Genomic DNA, 13243 nt, shown 5'->3' on the forward strand with positions numbered 1-13243 from the left:
GACTGACTGCTTTGTGTTTATATCAGTCACAATTAGTTTTGTTGCATAGCGTATTTGATAGCAGCATGCACTTTCCCAAGGCAAAACTGAAGCCGATTCATCGAAAATGTGAGAAATAAAAGGTAAGTGGAAAGGCTTACTGGACATCAACACCCCAACTCAGTGTTCCCCACCTGGCTTGGGATCCCATGCAAATGTTCATAAAAGTATATAGCCACATATATTGAATTGCGTCAGGGGAAAAGGTGTGGTATTATGATACGTAAACACATGAAGCTTCCTGATACAGCATCAAGCTACCCTTAAGCTAGTGCTGGGCTTGATGGAGTTCTTTAAGGGTGGCGTTCTTCCCATGCCTACTAACTGACTCACTGGGGGTTGAAGCAAGGGCTTCCAGTATTCAAAAGAAGAAAAAGAAGAAGAAAGGGAAGAAGGTATGCTCTTCTGTTAAGCAGTTCCTGCTCTTAATCTCTGATTGACAACAGCAGTTTAAAAAGTGCAGGAACACAGAGGTTTCCTATGACAGGAGAAAGTTTTGTTTTGAATATGCACCATATATTCAATACAACAGTTTTCTTTTAAAACATTTCAGAATATCTGGGGGGGGGGGAATGTACAGAAGATTTAGTGGTGGGCACCTTTAGGCATTAATATAAAGGAAACAAATCTGCTTTTAAGAAGCTGATTTAGATAGATAATTAAATCTCAAGCGACACTTGATGCTCAAAAACGGGTTACAAGAGCTGACCACCCCCTCTCCCCAAAGTGGAAAGAAAGTTATTTTCAAATTTAAAAATTGCACTGAGCACAGATTTCAGAGTAATACCACGCGTATTACAGGCCAAGAATAATTAGCATATATTTATTAAAATATATATGAGAAGATAAATTTGGACTTTTAAAAGTTGGTATACAAAAATTGGTATACAAACCAGCATGATCTTAACAGAAGTGATCTTTCAGGATTCCACTGTGTGTACCTCCTTTACTAGACTTTCTGTACACCAAGCACAAAAAAGTAAAATACACTTGGTAAATATACACATTCCCTTTTCCTCTCACTATAGTTTAAGAACTGTTAAAATGATCTCAAACCTCAAAACTTAACTTTTTGATGCTTTTTGTTGGAAGTTGATGTATTGGTGTATCAAATGCGATTTACTTTCTCTAACTTCTGGCAATAAAACTAAGGTGAAATTAAGAATACTTAATTAAGAATACCTCCGTTTACTTGACTGACTAAAAAGAAACTGAAGACATATCTAGGCATTAACTGTTAGAATATTTTTCAACTCTTTTTAGTTGTGTGTTTTTTTATGTTTTATCACCGCTGGGTCTTCCACCCATGGCTCCTTCAGTAGGAAAGTGAGGATATAAATCAAATTAATCAAATGATAAATAAAACTTAAGCTACCAGCATTACTATTTTTGGCATCAGCTTCAAAAAGTCAAGCGAGGCTTAAGGTCATAATGAGAAGAGAACAATCAAAAATTTAGAAGTTACCTGTATATGTTTGGGTCCAGAAGCAAGGCAGCATCTTTTGGTAGTTTTGATAAATGAACTACTTTAGTTTTTAATTGATGTCGCTCACTTTCATTTACCCACACATCAGGAAGACTATGAATTACAAAAAAATTAAAAAATTGTCAACCTTTTCCCCCAACCATAGGTGTTCTAAACGACATTTAAAAACAAAATTCTCACCAATGAATGTGCACTACCGTCAGATTAGACAATGAACATGGTCTATGAGTGGAATGGTTTTCAGTAGTAATAGCCTTGCTTAGCTTACACATGAACTAAGGGAACCAATGTTGGATAACCATTCAATGACAATGACAACATGCGTATTCTTAGGATTCTATTTAATGCAAAGTGATGCACACGAGGAGGCACTGTCTATACCTGATGAAACAGCCATGGACCATTAGAAATTACCAAAAGGATCAGAGTATAGGGCTTTCCTCTTCTCCTTGTCATCCGAAAGATGAGAATATTGCTAGATCCTGCACATGACTCTCATAGGTTTTTGAGATGCTAAGCCATAAGGCAGTAGAAATATTTTAACTTCTTTTGGCAAAGAAAATCCTAGCCTGTGCAAGAGCATGGATTCAACCATCAGCATCCATTATAATTCAACTTACCGGTGTATCATGATGAGACAACCAATGCAACTACTCTTGGTTTAAGAAGTGCCTCTTCCTCATAGTGGCCATACTTCCATTTGCACACCACAAAAAACTAGCTTTAAACAGAAATAAAAGCTGTCCTGCATCCAATAAGCACAAATAGCTTAGAATATTGCAGATAAAATGAATTGCAGTTTCAACAAGTCAGGAGAATTATAAGGAAATTGCAATCTTCCCAGGCCAGTGTTTTTCATAATGATAGCAAAACACGTGAAACAGCAAAGGACGAAGATGCACTAATATACAGTTGACTCTTCAGTGCATGCATGCATGAGCAATCCCACAGCAAAATCTGCTGGGATGATAGACTTAGGATGCAGCAGATCTCTGGCTCAAGTTGGCATCCCCAACCTCAGCTCAGCTGAAGAGACATTGGCATAGCTTGCTAATTTCTAAACTGCTTCCAGTTTTCAGTCCCCAAAAAGGGGTGTTTCAGGGACCAGACTGGATCCTAACTAAGCCTGTTCACGTGAACTGGCAATATGGCATAGAACTCTTTTTCCACTCTGCCAAGCTTAAGTAGTGCAGCAGCAGCCAGCCCACTGCTAAATGGAGTCTGAATCTGGTGTAGCTTACACCAGCTTGCTTTGCGGCATTTCTTGTGCATAGGCTTGCTCCCATACTCACATATCCTCTGGTGTCCAGTGAAGTAGCAGCTTTATCTTTCCAGACTCCTCTTTTCTCTTAGCTATTACCTAAAAACAACAGGCAAAATTATTGGGCTAAAATTTGTTGAATGGCACTCATAACCATGCATGGAAAGTGTCTTATCACTCTGCAAACAACATTGTACCACTGGAATAAATTAGGCAAATTGAATCAATAAGCACAGAAGTATAGACTTCGCACAAACTTTTAATATCTGGAGGCCTGGTATTGTTTTCAAGTCTCTTCATTGTGTGAGATACTTGTAGGGGGGAATACACAGGTAAAGGGAAGGGAGGACAGAGCTGCGTCAGGAAATCAAACCTCATGAGGAACAGTTGAGAGAATTGAGTACATTTAGCATGAGAAAGAGGAGACTAAGAGGAGATATAATAGCCATTTTCAAATTATCTTAAGAGCTGACACATGGAAGAAGGAACAAACTTGTTTTCTCCTGCTCCTGAGGGTAAACACTAGAACCAATGGCTTCACGTTACAAGAAAGGAAATTCTGACTAAACATCAGAAAGAACTTTTTAACTGTAAGAACTGTTCAACAGTGGAACAGACTCCCTCATGAGGTTGTGGACTTCCTTGGAGGATTTTAAGCAGAGGCTGGATGTCCAGCTGCCATGGATGCTTTAGCTGAGATTCCTGCACTGCAGTGGGGTTGGACTAGATTCCTCTAGGGGTCCCTTCCACTGTTCTGTACAATTCTATAACCTTTTACCAGAAAATATTCTTTATAATTAATGTTAACTACAAACTTGAAAATGGCAAGGAAGTTATTTATTACATTATTGCAGCCAATTCCTGGGTGCATGTGGGGGTGCTGGAGACCACTACTAGCTTCTGCCTCCAGTCTAATGCATTACAATATTAACACAATGCGGTGTGTTTGCATACAATATATGTATGGGAGTCTTAGACACAAATGAGACAGTACAGAGGAACATGACCCTTGCGGTCCCTACTAGCGCTACAGTTCTATTACTCTATGGGGACACTGCTAGACAGCATCTCCTCAGAAAAATAATAGCTGAAAAGACATGTAACATGTCAGTATTGCATTTGCTTTCCTACTGCTGCACCAAGGAAATGGTAACACAAGACCATGTGCTTTTATCCCCAATGTTTTTATGCAGTTTGCCTTTTAAATTTCTGTCCAAAAGCTTGCTGGTTGTAAGGGATGCACGAGTGCAGAATTGAGAGGGAAGGTGTTTGTCTCATCTCTAGAAGCATGGGGAGACAGCCACAAAGCTCTTGTGGAAGAAGAATCACCTCCTTTAATGAAGTTCTAGAACGTTCCTGGAACTGGCTCTGAACTGGCTCAAGGGGGAGGTGGGACTGCAAACATCATGAAGAAGAACTGGAGTTCTCCTATGCAAAAGAAACTGTTCAGTTTTAAAGCACAGATCTATAAAAGGTCAGCTCCAGCTGGGAATTAAGGTTAGACCTAAGTAAATGGAATTCTGCTGACCTCTTCTGGAGAAGAGCAGAAATGCAAATGCAGAAACTGTAAGAGAGCTGGCATTTTAATTTTTATTTTGAAGTCTGTCATTCTGTATGTTATATGGCTTAGACCCAGTTATCCTTGCTGCCCCTGCTGAACAGCAGTGGAGTTGACATAATTCCTTCCCCCAAGTTTGTCATGGTGCACCTCCACGTTTCCTTTGCAACTGCTACAGCTCTGATCAGGGGAAGGGAACCTCAGACCCAGGAGTCAAATGCAGCCATTCTAAAAGCCTTTCAATGTGTCCCTCCAGACTCTCCCCAGGACATGTGTCTTCCCATACCACACATCTTACCAGCCATGCTCTGCACCATCCTCAAGTACTTTTGCCTGTCTGGAATGTGTCCTTAAACCATTGGTTAATGGGACCTGGCTAGTGGGCCCCATCATTATCTCCCCCACCCTCACTTGGGCCACGTTTGACAGGCAGGTAGACTTGTCAATCACTTGCCTTCATAATGACACCAAGCGATCCCCTTTTTCCCTGAACAGTCTGAAATGTAGAGCCCACAAAGCGTGTTTCAAAGTGCTCTGCAAGTTCCAAACTGATCATAGTCTTACAAAGCCTTTTGCACAGGGCTTCTCAAAAAACACAAATCATGTGACTTGCAGTGTTGGCAAATCCCTTTCAGATAAGCCAGGGTTTTTTCGTTGTTGTTGTTGTTGTTTTTTAAAGGTAAAGGGACCCCTGACCATTAGGTCCAGCCGTGACAGACTCTGGGGTTGCGGTGCTCATCTCGCTTTACTGGCCGAGGAAGCCGGTGTACAGCTTCCGGGTCATGTGGCGAGCAGGACTAAGCTGCCTCTGGCGAACCAGAGCAGCGCACAGAAACGCCGTTTACCTTCCCGCCGCAGCGGTACTTATTTATCTACTTGCACTTTGACGTGCTTTCGAACTGCTAGGTTGGCAGGAGCAGGGACCAAGCAACAGGAGCTCACCCCATCGCGGGGATTCAAACCGCCGACCTTCTGATCGGCAAGTCCTAGGCTCTGCAGTTTAACCCACAGCGCCACCTGCGTCCCCAGATAAGCCAGTTTTTAAATGAAAACATATGATGTCCAGTGCAGGGCAGGTGCGTTTGGTACCTTCACTGCCTAAACCAGGCATCCCCAACCTGCGGCCCTCCAGATGTTTTGGCCTACAACTCCCATGATCCCTAGCTAACAGGACCAATGGTCAGGGATGATGGGAATTGTAGTCCAAAACATCTGGAGGGTCAAAGGTTGGGGATGCCTGGCCTAAACTGTGATAACATCTGTCATGTGCCAGGATGGAGATCAGTGCTCCATGCACCAATGAGGAATGAGATCCTCACTGAAAACGATTCCCCGCCTCTGCTCTATTCCATGTTCTGAAGCCTTGGAACGTGCTGAGGGCTCTATTCCCAGATGTCCTCTAACCTCAAGCACTCTTCAGTAATAACTCACATGAAGAGGGAAAGGAGGTACAAAGGGCTGCACTGCTGTAATTGAAGCCACAGCCCAACTGTTGCAATGCCGGCTGGTTCATGCAGGCTGCTCGCTCATGACTCAGCTGCAACTTCTGTGATGGGAGCCTTTTCTAGTCACGAAGACTCCTGAGTGATTTAGAGCAATGGAAGATCAGATTCTGTGTGGTGCAGAGGAGCCTCGGCAAATAGAAAAAGGCTCCCCCCTGCAGAAGTTACAGCTGAACTCATAAGCATACAGCAGGAGCAGTATAACACAGGGAACAGAGCTAAAGCTTTGTCTCACTGCTATTTTGTAATTTCTTTCCCTCTTCAAATGAAAGCAATGACAGTAGACCATAGTTTCTATGATGTCCAAGTATGACAAACTGAGGTTAGCGCCACCAGGTGGCGCATTGGAAGATGGCAGACAATAACATCTCTCCGACCCACACGAGGTAATAAAGAGGCTGCTATGGGAAGTATGCAGTCTTCCTACCCCCCCCCAAGGATATTGGGGGGGGGGGGGGTAGGAAGACTGCCAGCAACATCCATAATGCACCCCCGGATTCGAAAGAAGGGGGTGCAGGACATTTGGCATCAGCCCTCGGTGACGCTGTCTCCAATCAGCGCCCTGGTTCGCTTCAGCTCGAAAATATAATTGGAAATATATAATTGGAATGAAGTTGAAGCACTTACATCAAGCAAAGTTCGAGAGATAAGGCTGCTGATTAATGCATCTCTGTGTTTGGAGCGACGGGAGGAGACAAATAAATCAAGCGATAAACCACCATTACGAGACTGGTATGTGCGGAACGAAAAAAGAGGGGTGGTGGAGGAAAAAACTTTTTTTTTCTTTGCCTCATGTGAGTATTTATAAACCTCCACCCCAGAGAGACGAATCGTCGCCTTTTACTAATCGCAAGCAAGAATTTAAGAGCTGTGTGGAGTGAATTATTGATTGAAGAGAGGACTGGTAAATATGGAGTGCGGAGGAAAAATTCTATGACGCAGTTTTTAATGGCGTCTTGCTATGACAGGCTTGTCGAAGAAAGACGAGGGGAGGAGGACCAGGGTCATTGGAATGTAAATGATGGATTGAATGTGATAACCTGGCAGAGCCCCTTTGTGATATATGTGGCAAGCTTGGGAAAATTAATAGGACGGACCGAGGATAAATTTTTGAAGAAGGGGAGGAATAGCGGCTGTCCTTATGAGATATGACTTTTGGAGTGTGCAAAATCCACGCAGATGTTGTTTGTTCCTAACCTGCTTGCGAAGACTATCAGAGATTGCAAAGAAAGGAATACATGATAACAACAAGAAGATGAAGAAGTAATAAAGAGACTATCTGGACAGATCTGGATAGAACCGTTTGATAAAAGCAGTAACAGAAGTGATGTTTTGATTCTCGTTTGGAGCTTGATGTAAGGGTACCCCCAACAAAATTTAAAAATCTGGCTGTATAATTTAGAAGTAATATGATTTGGAAATAATGTGATTGGATTGGCCTGTTAATAAAAATTATGTTTAAAAAAAAAAGACAAACTGAGGTTAGCATTAACCACAGTATGCCCAATTGAGACACCACAGGCTACTGGGTTTGAAGGAAACCTAGAGACCTGAGAAAGCAAAGTTCAAAATCTCATTTAGCCATGACTCCCATTTAGTGACTTTGGGTCCAAGTCAGTTCCTCTCAGCCTAACCTATTTCACTGGATTGCTGTCAAGAAGTGCAAAATATAACCTCCTGCAAAGTGTCTTACTACCATTCCCGTATAAGGAACATTTTGAGCAATCAAAATGCTGTGAAAATGAAATCTGCCATGAACATGTGGACATGAATATATCTAAGCAGTGTTTAAAAGCTGAACATCTTATTAAGGTAAGTACAGAAGAATACTTACAGTACTGTGAAATACGACACTGTGGCCTTTTCCTAAACTTTCTATGTGAGCAGAAAGGTTGAAGCAGATAGCTCGATGTCGTATGGCGTCCAGAGTCTGCGCATCAAAGAAGTCATGTGGTCTTGCTAAAAAAAGAAAAAAAGCCTTCAAAACTAATGGAAGAGCATGTTAAGTATTCAAATATTCAAGCTACAAGGGTCGTATTCTATCATGAAGCAAAGTTTACTGGTTAAAAATAAATTCTGATCAGCTTCGCAACAACTCCCTAAACTAACTGAAATGTTCAATGCACTTGCTTTTAGGATGGGCAAGCATCTTATAGATGTCATCCTATTTGAACTGTGCTTCTCTCTAAATCTACTCTGTCCAAACTTAACACAACCAATACTAAGAAAAATGGTGCTTATAAACTGAAGACAAGCAGTCCCTGTAACTGCACTTAAGTAGCAGTGAGACAGCCTTTGGAAATGAGCAATTTCTTCAGGATAGTACATTCAACTGAAGGTTCTGTCTTATATACAGACTCTTTCAGAAGGTTACAGAAGAACAAAATCATACTAGAATTGCTTCAACTATATTAACTCAAAAGAGCAAAAATAACCAAATACTCAGTACAAAAGGTTTTTATTCACATGCAAGCCTTGCCTGCAGGGCATTATATAAATTTAAATTTCTCTATTAAAATTAATATGGTGGCTGCCCTTTTGAATTATAAACTTAAAAAGCAGGAAAGCAAAGTAGGCAAAATCAATGTATTTTATGAGCATTATGATGGGGAAAAATTCTTAATCATTTACACCTGGTGGAATCTTATTAATAATATCTAATCAGCATCAGTTCTTAAAGAAGAGAAAGAAAAAAATTATCGACCAATCTCAGAACAGTTGTAATTTCCACAATAAAGAGACATCAGCAGAGATATACAAGTCATTCGTATCCCAAATTCCACTTAAAGCAAAGCAAAACAAAAGTAACCAAAAACAGGTTTATCACATATACAACCAGCAACATTCTGATTTGCATAACATTCCAGTATTCTCTCTGCTTCGGGGGCAAACTTAGCAATGAGTCTTATAATATATTTCAGATGATATTGTAATAAAAAGGTGACCAACAAACTGGCAGATTCATCCAAGAAAATTATAGTTGCTTAAACAGAACACCCCCCTAAAGCATCTTACAATTTACAAAACAGAATACTGTGAACTAAGTCTTCTACATCACATGATACACATAAACAAAAGCAAAATAAGTACCATATTTTTCCGTGTATAAGATGCCCCCATGTATAAGACGCCCCCTATTTTTGTGTACTCCAAATTAAGGAAAACACCCCTCAGCACTACCAGTGTATCAGATGAGCCCCAATTTTAAACCTGAGTTTTTGGTTAAAAAACCTAGGCTTATACATGGAAAAATACGGGATGTGCCAGTTCTTTTCATAAAAACAAGCCTTAAACTTACAGTTTTAGCTGAGGAAGAATCAACATCCTTCTAGGCCTACGAAATCATTAGTTGGCAGTCTATACGAATCAGTGTAATTTGCTTTCATTCATTTTGTACTAAAAGTTATTATTATGGACCATATAATTGTGTTCCACTGACTAAGAGAAAACTTTTGAGCAACCTTGGGAAATGAAATCTTAAAAGATCTAGACAAATCTTTAAATATACATACCTCAAAAACAAGCAATTTAGAACAGTTTAAGATTAAACTTAGATGAGTTCTTACCTATATATAATGTTAACTGCCAAATCTTCGGAACATTTCATTTTAGATGTATAAAAATTATACATCACTAGGAGTGTTTTTAATTATGCAAGTTCTGCCTAAAATACCTTCCACTCACATTATGCTAGTTTGCTTAAAATGCTAGAAATTGAAAATATTCTGAATAGATGGAATAAAAACTGCAGATAACTACTTCAGCACTGTTCAACTGCTACTGATATTCTACTTCAACAGACTGTACCAATGTCTTAGCTCAATTAAAACAGTTCTCCAAACCATGGTCTGGGAAATCAGAAACTGGAATCACACACTTCTCTTCTTCCCTCCACTTTTAAGTTTAGCTCCAACCATAGTTTGCTGTGACATCAAAACCGGTAAACCATAATTAGTGCTTATCACTCAGACAATTAGAAACCACAATTCAAACTGAAGTTTCATCTTCTGGTTTGGAGGTAGGACAAGCAATTTTAGGCACTACAATTATGCTCAGTGCTAAACTGCAAAAAAAAAAGTGAAGAAGATTATGTGAAGGGGGTAGAGCAGGCCTCTGAATTGAATCTTAGTACTGAGAACAAGAGAATCCGAGGACAGAAATAAGACTGAGCAAATATGCTTAAAAACTTTCAGGGAAGCAAACATCCATGTGACTGCTTATGTAATTGGGTTATGAAGGTATCTACAGCAAGAAAAAGGAAAAAATACATTTGATTCAACTTTATACATTCACTATACAAGCGAACACATAAATATATTTACTGACTCATTTACTGCAACAGTAAGGGAAACAAAGACGTAAAACTGGGGAATCAAGTTTCAATTCTCTGGATACTATTAATGTAAACACTGGAAACTAATTCTAAACCTTTTGCTTGAGATAGCCTTGATTTTTTGAAAGAGGTAGCTTTAAACCCTTATTCATCACCTTGTGGTTTTTTTTAAAGCAAGCTACAGCTTGTTGTTTAGCAAGCTTCCCTCTTATTTTCAACAACTGCAAGAGTGGCAAGCTTGCTTTCTCAACCGTGTTGCACATCAAGTACTGCTGGTTTATATAACATAACTATGCAATAGTTCAATGCCAGTAAGTCAAACTGGTATAATGAAATTAATCGAAACTATAGGAACAAACTTTACTCTGCAGTTTTGTTTGCAACAGAAGCAACACTTGAAATTATAATTAACAAGAAATTAATAGGGTTCTGGAGTAAAAGGAAGTGCTGCAATTGTATTTCCCTTTTTTTTTTTTTAAGAAGTACCTTCCATTTCGGCAAATAAGCTATAGTAGTTTCAATATTACTAAAATTCTAGCAGAAAAAAATGGTAAAATTCTTCTGCAAAGGAGGACAGAACTGTACTTTACTATGTTTGTAAACCTAAATTTTTAAGTCTTAGTCAGTGTGTTTGATTCATCACTATCAAGTTTCATCTAAAGTCAAATGCAAAAAAAATAAAAATAAAAGGGAAAGAAGGCTGGGTACTTCCGGTGGCCTCCAAACTTGGGCTAGAGATTGGCCCAGAAGCTGCAGCTGGTGCAAAATGCAGCGGCTCAGCTGTTCACTGGAGCAGGATATCGCTGACAAGTTACCCCACAGTTGAAGAATTGCACTGGCTGCCGATTAGCCACTGGTGCTGCTTTTGGTGTATAAAACCCTATATGGCTTGGGACCAGGATACCTGAAAGATCATGTTACCCCTTATATACCCAACTGATCACTGCACACTGCAGGCGACGGCCTCCTGCCAATACCATCTCATCAGGAAGTCTGTTCCACACAATGTAGGAATCTGGCCTTTAGTATTCTGGCACACACCCCTTGGAATTCCCTCTCCTTAAAAACTAGACAGGCACCGTCTCAGTCTTTTCAGTGCCTACTGAAGACAACAAGACTTTTAAGTTGAGCTCTTTCCCAGTCTGCATCTTATATTGGAATTGTTTTTTAAGGTAGTGTTTCTCAAACTTCTGTCCCCAGCTGTTGCTGGACTGCAACTCCCATCTAGCTAGGAATGATGGGATGTTTAGTCCAACAACAGCTTGAGACCCTACTTTGAGAAACACTGTTTCAAGGGGTATTTATTGTTCCTTGCCACCCTGGGCTGCTATGGGAGAAAGAGCAGGATATGCCTTCAATAAATAAAATATACTGTAAAGGAGAAAATGGAACACGATGTAGTGGTGCAGTTGATTGTGTATCACATTCAGCTGGTAAAAGTGGATGACATACACTTTTTCTTTTTAAAAATGCTTGATTTAACGAGTTTGATTGCGTATACCTATACACTGTTTTCAGTCAAATGTGCAAACTCAGTTCCAATGCTGACATATATTACGTTGACATTAGAGGATAGGAAAACCCTATTTGTGGCACCGATTTGTGATGGTCAACTAATGCATGCAAATCATCACTTGAAGCTGCAGGTGAAGAATGCCAAACATGCCCGTATGAACCGGCCCCACAGCCTGACAGTTTGTCCAGAGACCATGTTACAATTATTGAGGTCTAGCTTTACATAACTGGGTGCCCTTCAGGTGTCACTGAGCATGACCCCCATCAACTCTAGCCAGTGCAGACATGTTTGTGGCTTGTGCTAATGGGAGTTATAGTTCAAAAATGCCTGGAGGACATCAAAACGGGGAAAGTTGAAATGAGCACAAATAGGAAGAAGGGCCATTTTAGTTTTTAATTTCTGAAGTAGTAGTTTTAAATTAGTTCCCAAAATAGATTAACCATGTTGGGATTCTGAATAAAGGAGGAGCCCATGAGAACATTTATTCAAGCTTAGCTCTGTTTTTGTTTTTTAAAGGAAGATGAACCAAACAAGAATGGATGGAGCTGATTGGAATGTGTTTGGATGCAATGGCACTCCTGATTGAGGCTGCTTCATCTCCCTCCCTTCCCGGGTTATGTATGGCTTGCACCTTGGCACAAGAGCACAAGGGTTCTCGTTTTGCCACTCTCACTGGGAGACAGGAACAACAGTGGGAGCATGAGAAGGCAGAAGGCTGGGTTACTGTGAGTCAGAAGGGTTTCCACCAGTTAATGTATTTAAACTGGGCTTCAGGTGCATGAGTTTGGGAGTGCTCTCCCCAACTCCCATTGAGTTTTATATGCCTTGAAGATCACTGACAATATGGATTAGTACAGGCACAATTGTGAACTTGTTTTGTCTATGGCTAAGACAGCAAGAGCATGGAGGCACAGTATTGTGCTCCCTACCATCAGCTCCCTGTCCAGAATGAATTCCCCATGCCCCTTTCTTGCTAGTTTTAACCATGCTTAAACTTTACATCAGCACTGGCCTTATCTATTTGTGGCTCAGTCTTTTAGCAGTGGTTAAATGTTCCCCAACATAGTGTGGCATCAGCCCTATAAGAGAGCAGGCTCCAAAACCTTGATACATCCAACCTCCTTAAACCTAACAAATTACTGTGAAGTCAGTAGCACATAAAGTATGGTACAGCTACCATCTATGAAACTGTGGTGCACCCAGTTTCTGGACTTAGACAATATTATGATTATAGACACACATTAGTTTAGATAACTGCTCCGAGTCCAGAAAAGAACAGATCCCTTCTGTTTTTCAGGAGGCCCACAGAATGTTCCCCTCTACTGTGAAGTACTTGCATCTATTCTGGCTGGCAGAGTTGTGGAAATGGACCAGTTGATATAAGCATCTCTATCACCCTGTACCTTACATAAAAGATCTTAAATCAAAAGTTGAAAACAATGGAATTTATAGGCTAGCAAAAAATCAATAACTAAAAAGTGGACAAGTAGTCAAGAAAGGCAGTTTTTAAAGTTTATGCTGCTTATTACTGTAGAGGTTTCATGTGCT

General features: G+C 40.3%; 1 protein-coding gene and 2 long non-coding RNA genes across 5 annotated transcripts in view; 1 reads left to right on the top strand and 2 right to left on the bottom strand.

Moving 5' to 3' along the window:
* LOC307225407 overlaps positions 1 to 13243 on the top strand; it is a 503606-nt gene that overhangs the window by 237489 nt on the left and 252874 nt on the right. The gene's annotated exons all lie outside the window — the stretch shown is intronic.
* The window catches only part of AEBP2 (AE binding protein 2), a 34120-nt gene that overhangs the window by 3428 nt on the left and 17449 nt on the right, over positions 1 to 13243 (bottom strand). Inside the window, exons 5-8 of one of the 3 annotated variants that reach the window (XM_079992710.1) lie at positions 7681 to 7805; positions 2818 to 2885; positions 1505 to 1618; positions 933 to 997 (exon numbers count right to left, since the gene is read on the bottom strand). In XM_079992710.1, coding sequence (XP_079848836.1) covers positions 943 to 997; positions 1505 to 1618; positions 2818 to 2885; positions 7681 to 7805 — 362 coding nt within the window. In that variant the 3' untranslated portion in view covers positions 933 to 942. Of the gene's footprint in view, positions 1 to 932; positions 998 to 1504; positions 1619 to 2817; positions 2886 to 7676; positions 10089 to 13243 lie in introns of those variants that run through there. The other 2 variants (XM_079992711.1, XM_079992712.1) reach the window with 2 other exon arrangements.
* Positions 10307 to 13240, bottom strand: LOC307225310. Its single transcript, XR_013842860.1, has 2 exons — positions 11131 to 13240; positions 10307 to 11032 (listed from the first exon to the last, which is right to left on the bottom strand). It is a non-coding gene; the product is annotated as an uncharacterized lncRNA (long non-coding RNA).

This window comes from Podarcis cretensis (assembly GCF_951804945.1).
Source record: "Podarcis cretensis genome assembly, chromosome: 10".
Classification (NCBI taxonomy): Eukaryota; Metazoa; Chordata; class Lepidosauria; order Squamata; family Lacertidae; genus Podarcis; species Podarcis cretensis.